Source organism: Mesoplodon mirus (assembly GCF_964341445.2).
Source record: "Mesoplodon mirus genome assembly, chromosome: 17".
Classification (NCBI taxonomy): Eukaryota; Metazoa; Chordata; class Mammalia; order Artiodactyla; family Ziphiidae; genus Mesoplodon; species Mesoplodon mirus.
The window spans coordinates 7,963,953-7,988,028 of NC_138993.1; the positions used below are offsets into that span (position 1 = coordinate 7,963,953).

General features: G+C 41.2%; 1 protein-coding gene across 5 annotated transcripts in view; it reads left to right on the forward strand.

Moving 5' to 3' along the window:
- Window positions 1-24,076, forward strand: part of B3GLCT (beta 3-glucosyltransferase) — a 112,482-nt gene that overhangs the window by 48,775 nt on the left and 39,631 nt on the right. For 4 of the 5 annotated variants that reach the window (XM_082602277.1, XM_082602278.1, XM_082602275.1 and 1 more), the window contains exons 7-9: window positions 12,688-12,824; window positions 17,551-17,614; window positions 22,528-22,647. In XM_082602277.1, coding sequence (XP_082458403.1) covers window positions 12,688-12,824; window positions 17,551-17,614; window positions 22,528-22,647 — 321 coding nt within the window. The remainder of the gene's footprint in view (window positions 1-12,687; window positions 12,825-17,550; window positions 17,615-22,527; window positions 22,648-24,076) is intronic. The other variant, XM_082602276.1, reaches the window with a different exon arrangement.

Consider the following 24,076-nt stretch of genomic DNA (forward strand, 5'->3'; position numbering starts at 1 on the left):
ATTGATATAACCTAGAGTTAAGAAATAAATTTAAATTGGTTATTTCTCTTTATCAACAATGACCACATTATTTTAGACAATAAATATTTTTTGAGTACCAAGTGTGTATCATGCACTATGATAGCAGAGCTAGGACAGACAGACAAGGGTCCTGACTGCCTGGATGGTACAGAGTAGCAGGGAGAGGAGGGACCGTTAAAAAGGCAATCACCGAGGGAGAGGACTGGGGTTGGCTGCCTGAACACAGCCTGAAGGGGTTAGTGCACCACGGCTAGCTGGGAGGGAGTCCGGGAAAAGTCTGGAACTGCCGAAGAGGCAATAGACTTTTTCTTCACTCTTTGTTTCCTGGTGCGCGAGGAGAGGGGGTTAAGAGCACTGCTTAAAAGAGCTCCAGAGATGGGCGCAAGCCGCAGCTAACAGCGCAGACCCCAGAGACGGGCATGAGATGCTAAGGCTGCTGCTGCCGCCACCAAGAAGCCTGTGTGCAAGCACAGGTCACTGTCCACACCTCCCCTCCTGGGAGCCTGTGCAGCCCGCCACTGCCAGGGTCCTGTGATCCAGGGACAACTTCCCTGGGAGAACGCACGGCACGCCTCACGCTGATGCAACGTCACACCGGCCTCTGCTGCCGCAGGCTCACCCCGAGCCTGTACCCCTCCCTCCCCCCAGCCTGAGTGAGCCAGAGCCCCCAAATCAGCGGCTCCTTTAACCCTGTCCTGTCTGAGCGAAGAATAGACGCCCTCAGCAACCTACGTGCAGAGGCGGGGCCAAATCCAAAGCTGAACCCCAGGAGCTGTGTGAACAAAGAAGAGAAAGGGAAATCTCTCCCACTAGCCTCAGGAGCAGCGGATTAAATCTCCACAATCAACTTGATGTAGCCTGCATCTGTGGAATACCTGAATAGACAACGAATCATCCCAAATTGAGGAGGTGGACTTTGAGAGCAAGATATATTATTTTTTCTCCTTTTCCTCTTTTTGTGAGTGTGTATGAGTATGCTTCTGTGTGAGATTTTGTCTGTATAGCTTTGCTTTCACCATTTGTCCTAGGGTTCTGTCCGTTTTTTTTCTTTTACTTAAAAATTTTTTTTTTCTTAATAATAATTTTTTATTTTAATAACTTTATTTTATTTTATCCTCTTCCTTCCTTCCTTCCTTCCTTCCTTCCTTCCTTCCTTCCCTCCCTCCCTCCCTTCCTTCCATCCTTCCTTCTTCTTTTTCACCCTTTTTTCTGAGCCGTGTGGATAAAAGGCTCCTGGTGCTCCAGCCAGGAGTCAGTGCTGTGCCTCTGAGGTGGGAGAGCCAAGCTCAGGACACTGGTCCACAAGAGACCTCCCAGCTCCAGGTAATATCAAACGGTGAAAATCTCCCAGAGATCTCCATCTCAACACCAACACCCAGCTTCACTCAACAACCAGCAAGCTACAGTGCTGGACACCCTATTCCAAACAACTAGCAAGACAGGAACACAACCCAATCCATTAGAAGAGAGGCTGCCTAAAATCATAATAAGGTCACAAACACCCCAAAACACACCACCATATGTGGACCTGCTCACCAGAAAGAAAAGATCCAGCCTCATCCACCAGAACACAGGCACTAGTCCCCTCCACCCGGAAGCCTACACAACACACTGAACCAACTTTAGCCACTGAGGACAGACACCAAAAACAACGGGAACTACGAACCTGCAGCCTGCAGAAAGGAGACCCCAAACACAGTAAGATAAGCAAAATGAGAAGACAGAAAAACACACAGCAGGTGAAGGAGCAAGATAAAAACCCACCAGACCTAACAAATGAAGAGGAAATAGGCAGTCTACCTGAAAAAGAATTCAGAATAATGATAGTAAGGATGATCCAAGATCTTGGAAATAGAATAGACAAAATGCAAGAAACATTTAACAAGGACCTAGAAGAACTAAAGAGGAAACAAGCAACAATGAACAACACAATAAATGAAATTAAAAATACTCTAGAAGGGATCAATAGCAGAATAACTGAGGCAGAAGAAGGGATAAGTGACCTGGAAGATAAAATAGTGGAAACAACTACTGCAGAGCAGAAGAAAGGAAAAAGAATGAAAAGAACTGAGGACAGTCTCAGAGACCTCTGGGACAACATTAAACGTACCAACATTCGAATTATAGGGGTCTCAGAAGAAGAAGAGAAAAAGAAAGGGACTGAGAAAATATTTGAAGAGATTATAGTTGAAAACTTCCCTAATATGGGAAAGGAAATAGTTTATCAAGTCCAGGAAGCACAGAGAGTCCCATACAGGATAAATCCAAGGAGAAACACGCCAAGACACATATTAATCACACTATCAAAAATTAAATACAAACAAAACATATCAAAAGCAACAAGGGAAAAATGACAACACACAAGGGAATCCCCATAAGGTTAACAGCTGCTCTTTCAGCAGAAACTCTGCAAGCCAGAAGGGAGTGGCAGGGCATATATAAAGTGAGGAAAGGGAAAAACCTACAACCAAGATTACTCTACCCAGCAAGGATCTCAGTCAGATTTGATGGAGAAATTAAAACCTTTACAGACAAGGAAAGCTGAGAGAGTTCAGCACCACTAAACGAGCTTTACAACAAATGCTAAAGGAACTTCTCTAGGCAAGAAACACAAGAGAAGGAAAAGACCTACAATAACAAACCCAAAACAATTAAGAAAATGGGAATAGGAACATACGTATCGCTAATTACCTTAAATATAAATGGATTAAATGCTCCCACCAAAAGACACAGACTGGCTGAATGGATACAAAAACAAGACCCATCTATATGCTGTCTACAAGAGACCCACTTCAGACCTAGAGACACATACAGACTGAAAGTGAGGGAGTGGAAAAAGATATTCCATGCAAATGGAAATCAAAAGAAAGCTGGAGTAGCAATTCTCATATCAGACAAAATAGATTTTAAAATAAAGACTATTACAAGAGACAAAGAAGGACACTACATAATGATCAAGGGATCGATCCAAGAAGAAAATATAACAGTTGTAAATATATATGCAGCCAACATAGGAGCACCTCAATGCATAAGGCAAATACTAACAGCCATAAAAGGGGAAGTCGACAGTGACACACTCATAGTAGGGGACTTTAACACCCCACTTTCACCAATGGACAGATCATCCAAAATGAAAATAAATAAGGAAACACAAGCTTTAAATGATACATTAAACAAGATGGACTTAATTGATATTTATAGGACATTCCATCCAAAAACAACAGAATCCACATTTTTCTCAAGTGCTCATGGAACGTTCTCCAGGATAGATCATATCTTGGGTCACAAATCAAGCCTTGGTAAATTTAAGAAAATTGAAATTGTATCAAGTATCTTTTCCGACCACAATGCTATGAGACTAGATATCAATTACAGGAAAAGATCTGTAAAAAATACAAACACATGGAGGCTAAAGAATACACTACTTAATAATAAAGTGGTCACTGAAGAAATCAAAGAGGAAATCAAAAAATACCTAGAAACAAATGACAGTGGAGACACGATGACCCAAAACCTATGGGATGCAGCAAAAGCAGTTCTAAGAAGGAAGTTTATAGCAATACAGTCCTACCTTAAGAAACAGGAAACATCTTGAATAAACAACCTAACCTTGCACCTAAAGTAATTAGAGAAAGAAGAACAAAAACACCCCAAAGTTAGCAGAAGGAAAGAAATCATAAAGATCAGATCACAAATAAATGAAAAAGAAATGAAGGAAACGATAGCAAAGAATAGTAAAACTAAAACCTGGTTCTTTGAGAAGATAAACAAAATTGATAAACCATTAGCCAGACTCATCAAGAAAAAAAGGGAGAAGACTCATATCAATAGAATTAGAAATGAAAAAGGAGAAGTAACAACTGACACTGTAGAAATACAAAGGATCATGAGAGATTACTACAAGCAACTCTATGCCAATAAAATGGGCAACCTGGAAGAAATGGACAAATTCTTAGAAATGCACAACCTTCCGAGACTGAACCAGGAAGAAATAGAAAATATGAACTGACCAATCACAAGCACTGAAATTGAAACTGTGATTAAAAATCTTCCAACAAACAAAAGCCCAGGACCAGATGGCTTCACAGGTGAATTCTATCACACATTTAGAGAAGGGCTGACACCTATCCTTCTCAAACTCTTCCAAACTATAGCAGAGGGAGGAACACTCCCAAACGCATTCTACGAGGCCACCATCACCCTGATACCAAAACCAGACAAAGATGTCGCCAAGAAAGAAAACTACAGGCCAATATCACTGATGAACATAGATGCAAAAATCCTCAACAAAATAGTATCAAACAGAATCCAACAGCACATTAAAAAGATCATACACCAGGATCAAGTGGGGTTTATTCCAGGAATGCAAGGATTCTTCAATATATGCAAATCAATCAACATGATACACCATATTAACAAATTGAAGGAGAAAAACCATACGATCATCTCAATAGATGCAGAAAAAGCTTTCGACAAAATTCAACACCCATGTATGATAAAAACCCTGTAGAAAGTAGGCATAGAGGGAACTTTCCTCAACATAATAAAGGCCATATATGACAGACCCACAGCCAACATTGTCCTCAGTGGTGAAAAAGTGAAACCATTTCCAGTAAGATCAGGAACAAGACAAGGTTGCCCACTCTCACCGCTCTTATTCAACATAGTTTTGGAAGATTTAGCCACAGCAATCAGAGAAGAAAAGGAAATAAAAGGAATCCAAATTGGAAAAGAAGAAGTAAAGCTGTCACTGTTTGCAGATGACATGATTCTATACATAGAGAATCCTAAAGATGCTACCAGAAAACTACTAGAGCTAATCAATGAATTTGGTAAGGTAGCAAGATACAAAAGTACTGCACAGAAATCTCTGGCATTCCTATACACTAATGATGAAAAATCTGAAAGTGAAATTAAGAAAACACTCCCATTTACCATTGCAACAAAAAGAATAAAATATGTTGGAATAAACCTACCTAAGGAAACAAAAGACCTGTATGCAGAAAACTATAAGACACTGATGAAAGAAATTAAAGATTATACAAATAGATGGAGAGATATACCATGTTCTTGGATTGGAAATATCAACATTGTGAAAATGACTATAGTACCCAAAGCAATCTACAGATTCAATGCAATCCCTATCAAACTACCACTGGCATTTTTCACAGAACTAGAACAAAAATTTCACAATTTGTATGGAAACACAAAAGACTCCAAATAGCCAAAGCAACGTTGAGAACGAAAAATGGAGCTGGATGAATCAGGCTCCCTGACTTCAGATTATACTACAAAGCTACAGTAATCAAGACAGTATGGTGCTGGCACAAAAACAGAAATATAGATCAGTGGAACAGGATGGAAAGCCCAGAGATAAACCCATGCACATATGGTCACCTTATCTTTGATAAAGGAGGCAAGAATATACAGTGGAGAAAAGACAGCCTCTTCAATAAGTGGTGCTGGGAAAACTGGAAACAGGTACCTTAAAACCTTTAAACAGGTACAAAATGGGTTAAAGACCTAAATGTAAGGCCAGACACTATCAAACTCTTAGAGGAAAACATAGAACACTCTACGATATAAATCACAGCAAGATCCTTTTTGACCCACCTCCTAGAGAAATGGAAATAAAAACAAAAATAAACAAATGGGACCTAATGAAACTTAAAAGATTTTGCACAGCAAAGGAAACCATAAACAAGACCAAAAGACAACCCTCAGAATGGGAGAAAATATTTGCAAATGAAGCAACTGACAAAGGATTAATCTCCAAAATTTACAAGCAGCTCATGCAGCTCAATAACAAAAAAACAAACAACCCAATCCAAAATTGGGCAGAAGACCTCAATAGATACTTCTCCAAAGAAGATATACAGATTGCCAACAAACACATGAAAGAATGCTCAACATCATTAATCATTAGAGAAATGCAAATCAAAACTACAATGAGATATCATCTCACACCGGTCAGAATGGCCTTCATCAAAAAATCTAGAAACAGTAAATGCTGGAGAGGGTGTGGAGAAAAGGGAACCCTCTTGCACTGTTGGTGGGAATGTAAATTGATATAGCCACTATGGAGAACAGTATGGAGGTTCCTTAAAAAACTACAAATAGAACTACCATAAGACCCAGCAATCCCACTACTGGGCATATACCCTGAGAAAACCATAATTCAAAAAGATTCATGTACCACAATGTTCTTTGCAGCTCTATTTTCAATAGCCAGGACATGGTAGCAACCTAAGTGTCCATCATCGGATGAATGGATAAAGGAGATGTGGCACATAATATACAATGGAATATTACTCAGCTATAAAAAGAAACAAAATTGAGTTATTTGTAATGAAGTGGATGGACCTAGAGTCTGTCATACAGAGTGAAGTAAGTCAGAAAGAGAAAAACAAATACCGTATGCTAACACATATATATGGAATCTAAGAAAAAAAAGAAAAGGTCATGAAGAACCTATGGGCAAGATGGGAATAAAGACACAGACCTACTAGAGAATGGATTTGAGGATATGGGGAGGGGGAAGGGTAAGCTGTGATAAAGCAACACAGAGGCATGGACATATATACACCACCAAACATAAAATAGATAGCTAGTGGGAAGCAGCCGCATAGCACAGGGAGATCAGCTCAGTGCTTTGTGACAACCTAGGGGGTGGGATAGGGAGGGTGGGAGGGAGGGAGTTGCAAGAGGGAAGTGATATGGGAGTATATGTATATGTATAAATGATTCACTGTTATAAAGCAGAAACTAAGACACCATTGTAAAGCAATTATACTCCAATAAAGATGTTAAAAAAAAAAAGAAAGCAATTACCGTTAAAAGGGAGACGTTTAAGGGAAGCATTGGGCGCTTTTAGAAGCACACAGCAGGGTATCAGACCAAATCTGGGAAGGTCATGACAGGAAGTGACATTTAATTTGAGCCAGTGGGATGAGTAGGAGTTAATAGGAGAGAGTGCTCTAAGCAGAGGGAACAATATTTGAGAAGGTCTGGAGGTGAGACGGTATGCATCTTGGGTGAGAAGTTCACCGCTACTTTCATATTTTAACATTTTAATCTTGTGCAGATATGATGTTGCAGCTGGATCTTGTCTGCCTCTAAGTTCCGTCTGAGCACTGAGCACGGTGTTTAACACTTAGTACGTGGTCAATAAATATTTGCATATGACTGAATAACTCTGTAAGGTCAGCTGTCCTGCTGGGCTACATTCAATGTCTCTGGAGGTTTAGAGGCAGCCCTGGCGTTACGTGGAGAGGAAATCAGGCTGTTCAGTTCTCTTGGAGCAGCCCAGGCTGCATGCACCCTGATCAACTTATGAAATTCTTTAAACGTGGAATAAGCAGAACTGGGTCCTTTCTGGGATCACTGGACACCTGCCCCACCCCTGTTCTGACACCCACTCCAGAAGTGAGTCAGATTTAAGGAGGATGTGGAAAAGGAGCCGTGGCTTCTGAGTGCCGGCTTGGTTTGTTGATGGGGACACACAGAGTTGGGCAACAGTGGTCATTAGGTTGATTTCTCAAACGCTGGAAAGTTTGTCACTATAATAAAACCACTGGTCTTGATGTTTTTTAAATGCTGGGAGGACCCATTCTGATTTCTCTTCATGCATTTGATTTCTGGGAAAGTACAGATATAATTGAATGAGAAGGTTGTGAGGTTAAAAGAATAATTCCTTCAAAGTAGAAAAGAATTATGAACGTGTCTCATCTAGTCTTTTCAGATGATGGCTGAGCAGCAGCTGTGTACTCGGTGCCGTATTTTATGTAAAACATTTGTTAGGCTTTTATGTTTGCCTTTGACTTGAGAAAAACTCCCAGATCTTTTTTAGGATGTAGGAGTTTTAATCTCCTCCTAGTGTTCGTTTCACCTGGAGATTATTTTTTCTATTATCCATAGCTCTAATTCTGTACAGAACATGGTGACTCACTGTACTTTTTAATGAAAATTGGAATGATAAATAAGTTCAAAGCAAGTTCATGGAAAGCAAGTACAGAGCCAGAGGTAAAATAAGATGCTTTCTTCTTCTTTTGTGAGCAATACCATGTGAAAAAAAAAATCTAGGATGCTTTGTTTCTTTTGAAACTAGCATTCGGGAATAAAAATTACATAATGTTGAAGTTAGCTCAAACCAGTGTGGTTTTTTTCCCCCTACCATATGAAATTTTAGGAAAAAAGTATAAGACAAACCTGGCTTTGATATTGACAGAGATAAACGACATTAAACTCATAATTATGTGTTAGAGTATCAGTTACTTTGTTGGATTCTGACATTTTTCCCCTTCAATATCATTTTGTCATTCTTACTAATGCAAATTTATGCTGTTATACAATACTTTAAATGAAAAACTTTAATCTTTATTAAAGTAATTAATCTTTGTTAAATTGCCTTTCTAGGTGATTTCTATAAATTTCTATATCTTATTGAAGTCTTTCTGTTTTTTTTCCCCACAGTATGCTTTTAATATGTGTGTATTTGCTGAAATGTCTTTAATTTTTAATTTTTAATAGGTGAAACAGGAGTGCTGGCAAAGAGTAATTCTAACATACTAATAGAACGTTGAGTTATTCTTTTACAGTCTGTCTTGATTGTAATTGTCTTTATTAAGAAGGCATTAAGAAAATTATTAAGAAAGATGGGGGAGTGTCTCTTCACAGAATCTCCCTTAGAGTAGTTTTCAGTATAACCCCCCCCCAAAATACTGAAAAACAATCTTATATACTAGATAATACCTGAACACTGCTATTAGTTGTTGAAACATAAAAACATGTTCTGCATAAATTTATGTTTGGAACAGGAGATTATAATAGTGAAAGATTACTGAGAAAGGTGATAAAATATACTGAAGTGTTTATTTTCTTTAAACAAGGAAATATATTTACATATATTACATATATTTACATGGTATGTTAAATGTGATGATTTTCATATTGGTTAATGTTTAGTAGTTTGATTTTTTTAAAAGATGTTGAATATTCTATCTCAAGCCAAGGCTGTTTGCCTTATAATTACTTCTCTTGCCCAGTGGTGACTTAATATATCCATAAAACGTCAGGAAGAAATCCTCGGGTGGAGCTATGAACCTAGACACACAGTTGTGTTACTGGCTTTCACGTATGTTCATTTATGACTTGTTGCTGAACTGACCCAAACTACGACTCTGGGAGGTATTTGGAACACAGCCACGAGCAGAAGAGGGCCCTGAGGAGACAGTACTGTATCCCTCCTGCTTTTATTTTCTGATAAGGGATAGGGAGTGAGGGGGTGATGGTTGGGTAAGAGAGAAAATATACAAAACTTTTAGAACTTAGGGTACTTGAGTTAAATTATCTTCTGACATTTCTTTCATAGTTGCCTTTGAAAGCTCTCCGGGGCTTGCTGCATCATTTAACACAAAACTAGGGGCACCTGGGACATTTAGGTATCCTGGGATACAGCAGTGAGCAAAATGGACAACATCCCTGGTCACAAGGAGGGGACAGTCTTTTGCAGGGGAGACAGGCAAACGTGAAACAATGTGTCAGATGGTAATAAGTGTTTTGGAGAAAAATACAGCAAAGTAAGAGGGATGAAGGATAGATGGGGATGGGCTTACTTTTCTGTAGAGGGTGTTCAGGAAAAATCTCACAGATCAGCTCACATTTGAGCCACGCGTGAAGGAACCGAGAGAGGGAGTTATGTGCTCCCTACTCCTATGTCCAGCCACCTACTTGTCTACCAGGAGCCTCAAGCTTGTTCAGAACTGAACTCTTCATGCCCCTTTTAACCTCTTCCATCTTCAGTCTCCTGCATCTCAGAAATGGCATCACTGTCTATTTAGTTGCTCATATGAAAAAACCTGGGGCTGGTGATCGATTCCTCTTTCCCCTCAACCTCATGCTGGCACATTCAGTGGACCCTCCCTCCAGGATACACCTCTCATCTATCTTCTCGCTGTGTTGAATCCTATTACTCTGGTCCAGGCTACCATCATCTCTTTCCTTGACCATGATTTAAGCATCCTAGCTGCTCTCCTGGTTTCCATTCTTGCCATCCCAATAATCCAGTATCTCTGTAATTCAGATCTTCTTGCTCACCCGCTCAAAAACTTCCTGTGGTTTCCCACCACACCTAAGATAGTTTCATGAGGTGTCGCACTCCAGGTCAGCAGTAATTTTCTATCACTGTAAAGATGCTCCGCTCTTTCATTTCTCTTGTTTTTGTTGAAAAGTTAACTGTATGTCTTATTTTTGCTCCTTTGAAAGAAATGTGTAACCTCTCCCCCAAAATTACTTTTAAGATTTTCTCTATCTTTGGTTTTTCAACCAGCATTTGCCTATGTGGTTTTCTTCGTATGTCTCTTGATTAGAGTTTATAGAGCTTCTTGAATCTATGGCTTGATGACTTGTGTCAGTTTTTAAGAAGATTCTAAGCCTGTGTTTGTTCAAATATTGATTGAGTTCCATTGTCTGTCTCTTCCTGTTCTGGGTTTTGAACATCATGTATTTTATTTATTTTTTTATTGAAGTATAGTTGATTTACATTGTTGTACCAATCTCTGCTGTACAGCCAAGTGACTCAGTTTTACACTTACGTACATTCTTTTTTTAAGTATTCTTTTCCCTTATGGTATGCCAGGAGATTGGATATAGTTCCTATGCTGTACAGTAAGACCTTGTTTATCCATTCTAAATGTAATAGTTTGCATCTACCAACCCCAAATTCCCAGTCCATCCCTCTCCCTCCCCCGCCCTTGGCAACCACACGTCTGTTCTCTATGTCTGTGAGTCTGTTTCTGTTTTGTAGATAAGTTCATTTGTGCCATACTTTAGATTCCACATACAAGTGATATCATATGGTATTTGTCTTCCTCTTTCTGACTTACTTCACTTAGTTTGAACATCATGTATTTTAGACCTTTCACTGTGTCCCGTGTTGCACTTAAGCTCTTTTCTGTATGTTCCTCTTTGTTTTCTTTTTTGTGCATAAATGTGGATATTTTTTACTGACTTACCTTCCAGGTCACTATTCTCTCTTCTGTTATGTCTAATATTCTCTTGAATTCCTAACTTGAGTTATTGCATTATTCAGTTTTAGGATTTCCATTTGACTCTTGTTTATAGATTCTAGTTCTTTGGTAAAAATCATCATCTTTTCACCTATTTTCATATTAATTATATATTTTTTAAACTGCAAAACCTGGTTTATCTGTGAATCTCTGTTTCTCATTTTTCTCTGTTATTGGTCTGGTCTTGTGCATTTAATATTCTTCTGGGTTGTAGACCTTGTCTGGGTAGGTCTATCTACAGACTGCCCTTACTTCTAGAACCTTTTCCCCCGGCAGACCCTGCACTCCAGCCTTGGGCTCCCAGAACTACTGCTGAAGTCTCTGCTCAGATTTTAGCCACTTCACTGCTGTTTTCCACTTGGTTCTTGTGTTTTCCCTTGGTTTTTGTGCAGCCTAGGAGTTGAGGGAAGCTTGCAGGCAGAATTTGGGGCTCACTCCTCTGGGATCCCCTTAAATCTCTACCATCTTGGCAGCTTTCAGCTCCAGCCTCTGTCTCTGCAGTGCAGCCAGATTACACGAGTCCCCAGCTGCTGCTCTTGGTTGTGTGCTGTCCTCTGCTTGGGGAATCAGCAGATTCCTTGAGGGTAAAAGGAGGTGAATATGGGGCTCCCATGGGTGGGCTCCCCTTCTCTCTCAGATGTTAGCCCTCACATCCTATTTGCCTTTGTTGTTTTTTGATGCCCTCCATCATTTGCTCTAAGAATTTCTCCAGCTTTTATACTTGTTCTTGGTGGGAGAGTCGGTCTGATCCAGGCTGTTCTGTTGTGACATCTGAACCCTGGTCTGTCTCCTGCTTCTCTTTCATACCACGTTTCCCATACCCAGTATATTCCAGCCACACTGCACTTACTTTTTGATAGAATATATCAAGCTTTTTCCCACCTCAGGGACTTTGTATTAACTGCCTTACCTGTTCTTCCCCAGATTTGCGCTTAGCTGGTTCCTTGATTACATTACATGATTCCTACATTATTTAATCTCTGTTCAACTATTACTTCCTAAGAGGTTTCCTAAACCTCCTAAGAGGTTTCCCTCTCTTTCCAGGGTCATCCGTCACTCTGTTTTATTTTCATCATAGCACTATCTGAACTTACTTTATTTACTTGCTTACTTTCTGTCTCCCCACTATTGTGTAAGCTCTGTTCCCACCTGGCGTGGGATAAATGTTAACTGATAACAAATGATAATAAATGTTAATTGAATGAATGAATAAAATAGACACTGATTCTGGAAGGAATTTTTCAAATTCTTCTTTGCAAACCTCAGTGGGACATAAAGGAACACTGTTTTCTTCACACTAATAGTATTTTGATATGGACTGTTCTATAAAATACCACTTTTATGTGTTTATAGTATAATGACTAACATTTTGTTCATCCTGATGATCTGATCTTAAATTACTTTCTTTATAGACCGAGATTATGCTATATTCATTATCATATGAGTAATAATTATATTTTTGTTAAAATTCTTTAGAAATATATAATCTGTGCTTATTCTCTATCACCCAGGCTATTTAACTAAAACTAATGATACCAATTTGTTTTTGGTCGTGCATGAAATGGCTTTTTAAAAAAAATTTTATATCTTTATTTAACAGGAATGGTTTTTAGGCAAAGCATTACATGACGAAGAATCCACAATAATTCACCATTATGCCTTTTCCGAAAATCCTACAGTTTTTAAATATCCAGACTTTGCTGCTGGCTGGGCCCTTAGTATTCCACTGGTAAACAAGTAAGAATTTATCAGACTTTCGTTTCGTTTCGTTTCGTTTCGTGTGTGAATCAACTTTTATTTCGCCGAGTCTTGCAGTTGATGAATCCGAGTGAACTTTTCAGCAGAGGCACCGAGTGGTAGTGCAGGGAGACCCGCTGCAGGAGCTGGACACAGGCTCCATCACTAACTCGTCCCCTCAGACCCATGCTCAGCCGCTCTGTCTTTCCTCTTCCTCACCTGCAAAATGAGGCGAATGATCACCCGTGAGGCTGAGGGAGGGCCCACCAGTGCTCAGGACTCTGTACCCAGAGCTGTGACCACTGTTGTGAGCTCTAGGCGCGTCTCTGATGGGCAGTAAGGAAATGAATCAGCAGCACACCTGGGTTTGGGATGATGACTGCTTATGTGCATGGATGTGTAGATGCGTTTAAACACGGGCTGGGCAGGAGGCATACGTAGCTCTTGGTGTGATAGTCACAGTAATGCTGTTTTCGATGTGAAAGGGGGAGATAAGCCGTAATTCAGGAGAAGCATGGCTGTTGACAGTCCTCTTAACCTAAATAGTTCAGCTTAATTGTGAGTGTTTGTTCTTTAGGGAATGGAAAGTCGAGGTCCAGTTGTGGTTTTTGTATCTGCAAAGATGAAAATGTTTCTGTTCTTTCTTACATCAAGTGTCCTGTTTCTAGGGTTTGGAGTCCTGAAAAGCTTTTTAGCCCATTGCAGTAATATAAGGTAGTAGACACTTTGTCATTTGTGGTTGCTGAAACTTCTGGACTGCTCCCTTGACATTTGGAAGTTCCTTACAGTGTAACACGCTCCTTCCCAGTGTAGATGCAAGTAGCAGAAAAGTATGCAGAGTGGACGAAGGGAATATTTTTGCTGGAATTGGAAGCGGAGGTGGGTGGGTGGTTGGTGCAGGGGTTTAGCAATGTTGTTGAAGAGAGGCTGGACCTCTCTGTCTCTCTGGCTTAGTGCACAGCATCATTTCATCCTAAATCTGGTTTGCTTTGTGCTTTCAAGGCAGTAAGGGCTACGAACTTCTGATTTATGTACAGCAGGAGAGAGCCTCTAACCATGGAATGAAAGTGCTTATCCCCAGTCTCTAGGTGGATCCTGTCCAATTAAAGTCAACTGGGACAACTTCAGGCCTGTACCATCCTCTGCACCATTAACAGCTGCCAGCGAACTTCAGTGCATCGGTTGGGATCAAACTAATTCTGACCCTGGAGCCCCTTTATTGGCCTGAATAATTAATCAAAATCAGAATTCTCTTAGAGGAAGGAAGGAGAGGCTCTGTATCATGCGGGTAACCAACAGTGCCCACTACGGGATTGTTGATTCCCTGTGTCTCCTTTCCTCGACTTCATGGCTCACTTGGTAGGTAGGGCAACGATTTATAGTTACTCAAGTATTTCTTCTGCTCAAGTCACCAGAAAAACTGGTTACTTAAAGACACTTTATGACACTCACTTTCTTAGACTTTCTCACCGAAAATATTTTGGGGGCTAGCAATCCTGCATCAGTGAGTGTTGAATCAACACTGCCCAACATTTCCCAGTGCTCCAGCTACGTGATCTCCTAAGGATAGCATCAGTAAAAAAAAACAAACAAAAAACAAAAACTTGCATCTTTGGAGAAACGCTCATTGATTTTCAGTAAGATGATTTCTTCAAATAGGTGTTACTACAGAACACTGTTACTGGTTCCCCCTGTTGTTTTTCCATCAGAAAACCTTGTCTAGATTTCCTGCAATATCTTGCTCTGTTGACTGTCTCACAAGTGGGACTAGAATAGTCAGGAAGTTTTCCTGATATGGAGTTGAAGGAGCCCTATATTTGTTGCAAGTTTCCAGTCTAGCTGGTTGTGTCATCAGAACTGTGTTACTGGGACATGACTTAGTGCCTTCTAAAAATAGGAAAGCTGAATGTCAAATTCTTATTTGCCAGGAACTGAATATTTAATGAAGAAATATTTTCGCAAAGTAGTTGGGATTTCTGGCCTTGTTTTTCTTGGCATTGTTGGTTCCTGAAATTAGCATTTGAAAAGCCCTTGGGTATAGCCCTTGCTTGGTGTATAGAAAAATGAAACCTAGTTCCCACCACTAGGACTGGCCTTTTAAGTAGGGTGAATGCCCCCCTGCACACTTTTAGAACTGGGACTTATTTGCAAGGTGACTGGGTTAGGCCCCGGGTGTCCCATGAGGCTGACTCATCCATGCGAAGTTCGTAATATTGAGGTAACCATCACTGGTTCTGGCAGATTCCACGGGCTGCTAAACATAGCCACTTACAGATGTCAGTGTACATACTGATTTGTTTCCAATCAGTCAGTGTTCATCTTAAAGAGATTCTTTCCTCTTAAAGAGATTCTGTCAGTGGCTGTCACGTTTTTCTCTGGTTTCCCTCAGAGAAAAATGTACAAGAATTGAATGAGAAAGAAACTTAAAAAGTCAAGAAGAGTAGAGAGCATGTTTAGGGTAACAGTTCAGAGGTGTTTATTGTCTATTAAGAAGGGGTGTGGGGGCTTCCCTGGTGGCGCAGTGGTTGAGAGTCCGCCTGCCGATGCAGGGGACACGGGTTCGTGCCCCGGTCCGGGAAGATCCCACATGCCGCGGAGCGGCTGGGCCCGTGAGCCATGGCCGCTGAGCCTGCGCATCCGGAGCCTGTGCTCCACAGCGGGAGAGGCCACAACAGTGAGAGGCCTGTGTACAACAACAACAAAAAAAAAAAAAAAAAAAGAAGGGGTGTGGGCAGCGTGGCCATCTGACAGTGGATGTCACATGCCATTGGATTCTGATCACAATCCAGTGTTCCTTGTCTGTGGCGATAAGCCCAGATATGACTTTGCTTTTTTCTTTTTTTTTTGTCTTTGGTGTCTGAATGTGGTTGGCTCAGATTTTGAAGGCACTTGGTGTGAATCCAAATCCCCAAGTTACCTTAAAAGAGTTTATTCATGAAAACTGGCTCCAACCAAGAAGAGTTCAAGTTGGACAATATTCCACACCAGGGCAGGTTTTTCTCTTAATTTATGTCAGGAGTGTTCTGAGAATGCAGTCTCTTTATGCAGTATCCTCACCCACTCCTGCTCATGGGCCGGTGGGCAGGTACTGAGCAGGAATGTGGCAGAGGTTCCATGGGGCTTCTTTCAGAGCTGTGTGCCATCAAGCCACATTCCTGTCAACCGTGAGGCCGGTGCTTCATGACTACACGTAAATTATAACCTGTGTCTTCCTTTATCTTTCCTCCGATTAGAGATAAATGTTTAAAGAAATGTCTGTGGCTCAACCAGGCTAAAAACTCAGCAAGGACTTTTGAAACTGATTACTAGTTTTCCTTTTAAAATTATGATTATTTCTTTGGAGTTAAAATATTTGTTAGGAGGTTCGTCATTGAAACGAGGGTCCCGTCTGTAGCTCTGTAATAAATGTAAACCCCGTGGCAGTTCAGTGGTCTTGGTAAGCGTGTCGTTCTACCTCCCTCAGCCTGGAATGGAGGAATATATTGCAGTTTGCCCTCATCCCTTCAGATCGCTCACCGAGTGCCCGTTTGGGCCCGGGCGGTGGGCGCTCTTTGGGGTGCAGGGCAGGACGAGGGCGCAGGGGGCTCGCCGTGTGTGATGAATGGGGCTGTGCTTCCCACTCTGGGGGCAAAGGAAGTTTCCATTTATTCTCGTGGGTAGGTCTGGACACCCTTGAATTCGGTCTTGGAGAAAAGTCTGCCAGGTAGAGGTTGGGTCGGGGCGAACTGGGCCGCCGTGTGGCCAGGAGTGCGCTTCGGGGGCGGCCGGTGCACGCTGGGGAGTGGGGGGCTCTAGAGCCTGGGCCCAGGCGTCTGGGCCTCTCTTCTGTGTTGAAAAGAGGCATTACGGCTTTTCTGAAGCAAGAAAATGACTCGAAACTTGTTACTCTTTCCCGAAACCACATGCTCTCTCCCCCAGGAAACTCCACAAACTGTAATTCATAGGGTCATTAAAAGTAGGAGACTGAAAGGTAGCAACTTCTGTTTCTCTATCAGGCAAGCTTTTTTCTTTTCTTTTTCTTTCTCTGTCGTTATTTAGTCAAGGATTATCAGGAGTCAGCACACTCGTGGCTTTTTAAAAGACATTTATTGTATCGTATTGTGTTTTGTTATTTTCCAGATGTTGAATAATGAACACATTTGCAACAAGCCTTGCATTCGTGTCCTGGTCCACAAATAATTGTGTTTTCATAGTCCTTTGCCTCAAGGCAATTAAACTCTTATTTTTGTCTTAAAATTTATTTATTTATTTATTTATTTATTAAAGTTATTTTATTACTAACATTTTAGAAGCAGTTATTCTTTTTTTTTTTTTTTAAGATGTTGGGGGTAGGAGTTTATTTATTTATTTATTTTTGCTGTGTTGGGTCTTCGTTTCTGTGCGAGGGCTTTCTCTAGTTGTGGCAAGTGGGGGCCACTCTTCATCGCGGTGCGCGGGCCTCTCACTATCGCGGCCTCTCTTGTTGCAGAGCACAGGCTCCAGACGTGCAGGCTCAGTAGTTGTGGCTCACAGGCCCAGTTGCCCCGCGGCATGTGGGATCTTCCCAGACCGGGGCTCGAACCCGTGTCCCCTGCATTAGCAGGCAGATTCTCAACCACTGCGCCACCAGGGAAGCCCATATATTTTTATTTGTTTTCAAACATTAGAAAGTCTCAAGAATGTGTTATTCTTGTTTGATGCTTTTTTGGTTTTTTTTCAAAAAACTCAAATTGTCTCTATTTTCTAGGCTTACCAAGAGATTGAAGAGCGAGTCCCTGAAATCCGACTTTACAATAGATTTAAAACATGAGGTAGGTCATGATTTGTTTGGTTAAAAGTCTTTGTAATCAAGAATTCGTGTCTTTTGATACAAAAGGTGTCTCGTGTTCCCTGAAAGGTGCATCCCCTCCGCCACTCACATCCATGTTTCCCAACAAGGAAGTTGCACATGCTACAGTCTGTGAGGGCCTTCTTCTTTAAGCCCATTTTGGTCACGTAGGTGGAGAAGGAACAGTGGAGAAAACAGTTGTGTCTGTGATTCTTCATCCTTTGTTTTTAAGCTAGGTGGATGGGTCCAGATATGGATTTTTAAAAACATGCAAAAATGTCAGTAAAATACCTCTAGTCTTCTTTTGTGCTTCGGTTGCACATATGCCTTCGACATGTCTCTTGTGCTGGCATTGGGCCAGCTGGTCCCCCAGCACCCTGGCATTTGGTGGACATCTGTGACCAGTCGTCCTGGAGGCAGGTGGCGGGCGTCCTGTCCTTAATCCATTAATCTCTCCTGAATCATCATCAAGAAGGTTTCTTTGTGCATTTCGTTCATGGGTACCTCTGACTGCCTGAAACAGACCTGCCTTTCCCTCTGTAGGAATCTGTATTTTAGGACATGGGGGCCAATCGTGACTCAGTCCAGCAGTGCTGGCAGCCTGCCAGGAGCGAAAAGGGCACTCACAAGATTTTAATCTGGGGAGTATTTTTAAATGACGAAATAGGTTATTTGAGGAGAAATATTCATGTCAAAAATCACTCTTTTCCACAGAAGGGAAAGAATGACTAGTTGAAAGCCAGGGTCTGTCTAGATATTTTTAATAAAAAGTCAGCTCAGGTATAGATACCCAGGTTTGGGAGTCTATGAAACATTGAATTACATACAATAAAACCCTCTAACATACGTGAAAGGTACAAAGATGAGTCAGAATATCTATGCTTAAGAGATTGAACTTGATCAGTTGCTTGGAGGCTACCTGTAAGTATCTCCCCAGGAGGGTCCCCCTTTGTTCTAATGAGAGTCAACAACTTTCTCGAATTCTCTCCCTCTCCCCCTTTTCTTCATATTTTATGTATAACATATGAATGTACCTCTGAATAATATGTAGTTTTGCATCCTTCTGGCCTTTATATAAACAGAACTGTACCCTGAATAATGTTCTAATTTGAAAGTCGTCCGTGTTGATACGTGTGGCTTTAATAAGCTGTTGTCACTTTGTATAACTGTCTCTCCCAGGACCATACCACAGTGTGTTTGCCCCGTCTGCTGGTAGTGGGCCTCTGGGTTGCTACTGGTTTTTGCTATTGCAGTCACCACTTCTATGAATATTTTTGACATGTGTCATGATGATCATCCACAAGAGTTTCTCTAGGGCAGAAGCTTTTAAACTGTCTTTTGACTGTGACTGACTTTAAAAAATACATTTTTCATTGTGACTCAGTATATTTGTGTGTTATTATTGTGTTTTGTTATCGATTTCTAACTTAGTATGATTGGTCTATATAACAGTCATTTGAAATATTTTTAGGTTTGCTTTACGGCCTAGTTCATGTTCACTTTTCATAAATGGAGAAAAGGATGTATGTTCTCTAATTTGGGGGGTATAATATTCTCCTTATGTCTATTAAAGAAATAGATTAATCTATTGTGCTTTTCACATATTTTATTTCCTCCTGCTCTCCCTTCTCCTACTTTCGTTTTGTCTGCTTGATCCGTCATTTACTAAGGGAGGAATGTGAACATCTTCCATGATAGTGGTGACAGTGTCTCTTTGTGGAACTGCCAACTCTTGCTATTTATACTCTGAAGCTATGTTAATTAGATGCATACAAGTTTAGAATTGTTACCTCCTCTCCGTGAATTTATCTTTATCTCTAGTAATGCTCTTTGCCTTAGCATTTATTTTGTTGATAGGAACACTTCTATACTAGCTTTCTTTTGGTGTTTGCTTCATCGTTTTTCATTTTTTTTCTTTCAATTCTTTTGTGTCCTCTTTTGATGCGTCTCTCTTAAAGAGGATGTGTTTGTTTTTTTCTCCCAGTTTGACAATCCTTATCTTCAAACCATAGAGCAAATTTACATTTACATTTTTCATGATTACTAACACTTTATTTTATCCTTTGTCCCCCATTTTTTCTTTTGAAAATTTCCTTGCTTTCTTTTAGATTTTTAAAATTTTTATTCCATTTTTTTCCCTCCTCTGTTATTTTTGAAGTTCATTCTCAATGTCTGTTTCTTAATGGTTGTTTTAAATACAGTAAGTCCCCTACATACGAACCTTCAAGTTGCGAACTTTCAAAGATGCGAACGTATTATAAACCTGTTACAGTACAGTACTATATAGCCGATTGTGTTAGTTGGGTACCTAGGCTAACTTTGTTGGACTTATGAACAAATTGGACTTACGAACTCGCTTTTGGAACGGAACTTGTTCGTATGCAGGGGACTTACTGTACTTTAACATGCATAGTAAGCGGCTAATTAATCAGCCTAAAAATCTAAGGGCCTGAGCATAATAACTCTGATTATCCCTCTCCCAGTTTTTATGCTCTTTTGTCCAGTATTTTTGTTCTGTCTTTTTTTTTCAACCCCGCAACTCAGATATTGTCCTTACTTTATACAGTTAAATCATTTGTATTAGCTTAACCCTGTATTTGCCGTGTCTGTGTTCACTATTCTGTTTTGCTTCTTGGACCTGCCAATGGGGATCATTTTTATTCTTCCTGAAGTATATCCTTCAGAATTTCCTTTTTAGTGAGGTGGCAAATTCTCCATTTTTTTTCTTTAAAAATAATTTATTTCGGGCTTCCCTGGTGGCACAGTGGTTGAGAGTCCGCCTGCCGATGCAGGGGACACGGGTTCGTGACCCAGTCCAGGAAGATCCCACATGCCGCGGAGCAGCTGGGCCCGTGAGCCATGGCTGCTAAGCCTGCGCATCCAGAGCCTGTGCTCCGCACGGGAGAGGCCACAACAGTGAGAGGCCCGCGTACCACACAGACACACACACACACACACAAAATAATAATAATAATAATAATTTATTTCAACTTTGTTCTTGAGACATAGTTGCATTGTGTGTACAGTTCTAGGTTGTGAGACATTTTCTCTCATCACAATACTGTTGTTCCCCGGTGCTCTGGCTTCTGTTACTGCTATTGTCTTAGGAAATCAACCACCACTCTTACATGGTTCCATTGTCAGTAATCTGCCATTTCTCTGGCTGCTTTTAAGGTTGTTCTTTGTCTTTGGTGTTCCGCAGTTTCACTATGGTATATGTATGTCTAGGTGCAAACTCTTCTTTTCTAATCCTGCTTAGCATTCATTGGGCCTTTCTATAATAGGATTGTTAAGCAATCCTATTTTTTTTTAATTACATTAAAAAAAATTCTCAGCCATTGTCTTTTCAGCTATTTTCTCATCCCCTTTGTGATCTCCTTCTGGAACTTTAGATATATGCTAGAGGTTTGAACTTCTCTTCTACATTCCCCATCTCTGTTTCTTGCTGGGCTACATTTCAGATAACTTGGAGGACTTCATCTTTTAGTTCCCTAGTTTTTATTCAGCTGTGTCTAGTATGCTGTTTATCCTCACCATTAAAACGTTCATTTTAAGCATTGTATTTTTCACATCTACAAGTTCTAGATATTTCTTTTTAAAATTTGCTCTCGTACAATCTTTCAGAAATTTTGCTCATGTTTTAAAGTTTTTCTTTTCTTTATTAAAATATATGAAACAGTAATTTTCTATTCTATGCTTAATCATTCCAATCCCCAAAGTCTTCTGGGCCTGAGCAAGCTGTGTCTGCTGGCTCTTGCCCATCATCTCGTCTCTTTGTATGACTTTTTGTGATTTTTTCCGAGTACTTTTGCTCCTTGGGAACTGTGGCCGTCCCCCAAGTCCTGTATTAAGGTTGTGGGCTCCTCAGTAAGGATTTGCATTAGTTTTTGCCGGCTGCTAGAGGCTCAGGCTGACTTAGGGCCACTTTAAATTACCCCAAGGTGTTTCTGGAACACGTAGGTGACAAATGAGGGAGGCCTGCCTTTGGTTACAGAATCTCAGGGTATCTGGAGATGATTTTTCCCTCCATCTAGTTCCAGTTGTGGGGCTTTGCTGTTAGACATGCCCCACCTTGGGCAGGTCATGGGCTTTATTCTCTTAACATGCATCAGAACCTTGGCATCCTCAGAGCCCAGCTGATACCTACTGGGGAAAACTACCCTCAGTGGCCTTTTTCCCCAGGTTCTCACTTTCCATTTTTGTCCTCATAAGCTCCACATTTTTGTGCCAAGTTAGCAATACATTTAAAATGCTTTAAAAAATATTTTATCCTGATATTTTTAGATATTTTCAGCCAGTCAGTTTTTCAGGGTATGTAATTACCATCCTGCAGGAAACCAGTCATGATATTTCCTTTTATCTTGCTCTGTGATGTTTTAGAATCCCTAAAATAGCTTCCCTGAAATTGCTTATGACAATTTGGAATTTTTTGGAGGTCAGAATACTGATTCTTAATTAATTATTTACGGTTAATAAAAGATTAGATTGCTCCACATGGAATTACTATTTTTGTAAGTAAAAAAAACCCAAAGGGCTTCCCTGGTGGCGCAGTGGTTGAGAGTCTGCCTGCCGATGCAGGGGACACGGGTTCGTGCCCCGGTCTGGGAAGATCCCTCATGCCGCGGAGCGGCTGGACCCTTGAGCCATGGCCGCTGAGCCTGCGTGTCCGGAGCCTATGCTCCGCAATGGGAGGGGCCACAACAGTGAGAGGCCTGCGTACCGCAAAAAAAAAAAAAAAAAAAAAAAAAGAACTGTTGAATGCTGACATATTGATGTGGTTCAATGTAATATTCTCTAGAGAAGGTAAGGTCTGCTTGCCCTTGAGATGTTTCCTACCTTCGTGGACCTGTGGTGCTGGTTAAGAGCTTTCATTCATGCCAGTTTCCTGTGTGACAGATCGCTCTCTACATCTGGGACAGTGGTGATGGACCGCCCCTCACTCCTGTGCCTGAGTTTTGTACAGACGGGGTGGACTCTTCCTGTGCCACTACATTTCATTCTTTTCTACCGCTTTGCGTAAGTAATAGAAGGACAGCTTCCTTGCGTGTCAAAGGAAGACATACATGCTGTGCACAATGTTGTCCTAGCACTTTCCATCCTAAAAAACCCCAACATCTGCCATGTGCCAGGTGAGAACTATACATCATGTTTCTAGGGATATTGGCCCTACAAGGTGAGCACTGTCGTTACCCTGTTTTGCAGAAGAGAAGAGAGCAGAGTGGCATTGAGACCTGTGGAGGTGTAGCCTGGAGTTATTTCTTTTTTTGAAGATGTAGCATGTAGCTGTTGGAATTCCTACTCTATTTCCTAGAGCGGCAATCTCAGACATTTCCCGTTATTCCTAAGCCTTCTCCTCGAGCCCACCCCCTTTACTTTCTCAGCCAGTGACCTTGCTTTGATCTCACCTGAGACTGTCCAGAACTTTTAGAATGAACCTACTTGTTAAGGTAGACCCTTGGACCAGTCCCCAGGATGGGCCTGAAGACCCTGGGACTCAACTGGGTGGTTAACAATCCTTCCTCATAATGAAAAATATATTCACTGCCTCAAATGTCTGTTATTTTCAAGGCATTGATACAGAAGTCTGTGTGTTGCATTTTCAAAGAGGAATATATGTACACACAGACAGACATACACTGCAACAGTGGGAGAGAATCTGTACTGTTGGCACAGTTCCTGAGGGGGAGATGTCTTTTTAGACATTATGCTTGCTTATTCTTTAATGTTCTCCTGGACAATCTGGAAGGGTTGACCTCCTAGTGACTTGAGTGACATGACAAAACTGCAGTTACGTGTCGCTATAAACCAGCCCAAAATGATGCAGAATTAGGATTGAGTGTCACTACAGGCCTAAGATGGCAATAAAGGGGCCAGAACACACCGCCCAACCCAGCTCCCTCCGTGAAGCACCCACGGCCTGGGTGTGGATTGTCTGCAAGGCCCTCCGTGAGCTGCTTCATCTGAGTGATTGGCTTGGGCTGGAACCAGGGCAGGGCTCCAGGCTCCTCCAAAGTGTTGGAAGTTATCCTGCCTTTGGCAGAGGACAGAACATCGCTGTTGCCTAGATTTGGGTAGATGATAAAGGGCCATAAAAATACTTTAACATCAAAGTAAGGCTGGGCCCCCAGAAGGGAGTCATCTCTTATTTTACACTAAAACATCCCCCTACTTCTCTCTCCCTTTGTCGGAATCTTCACCATCTGGAAAAAGGAAAGGGAAGGTAGCCAACATTTACTGGGTACCTGTGATGCGCTTAATAAATAGTAGTCATAAAAGCAGCCGTATGGGTGGTTATCATCCCAATTTCCTAAGTGAGCAGGCGGAAGTTTAGAGAGCTTAGGACACTCGTCCAGGGGACATAGTGGAAATGCAGAGCTGGGATCCTGGTGCCGTTCTGGCTAAGCAAAGACTTTGTGGTCAGCGGAGCTACAGTTCCTTTGTTCCC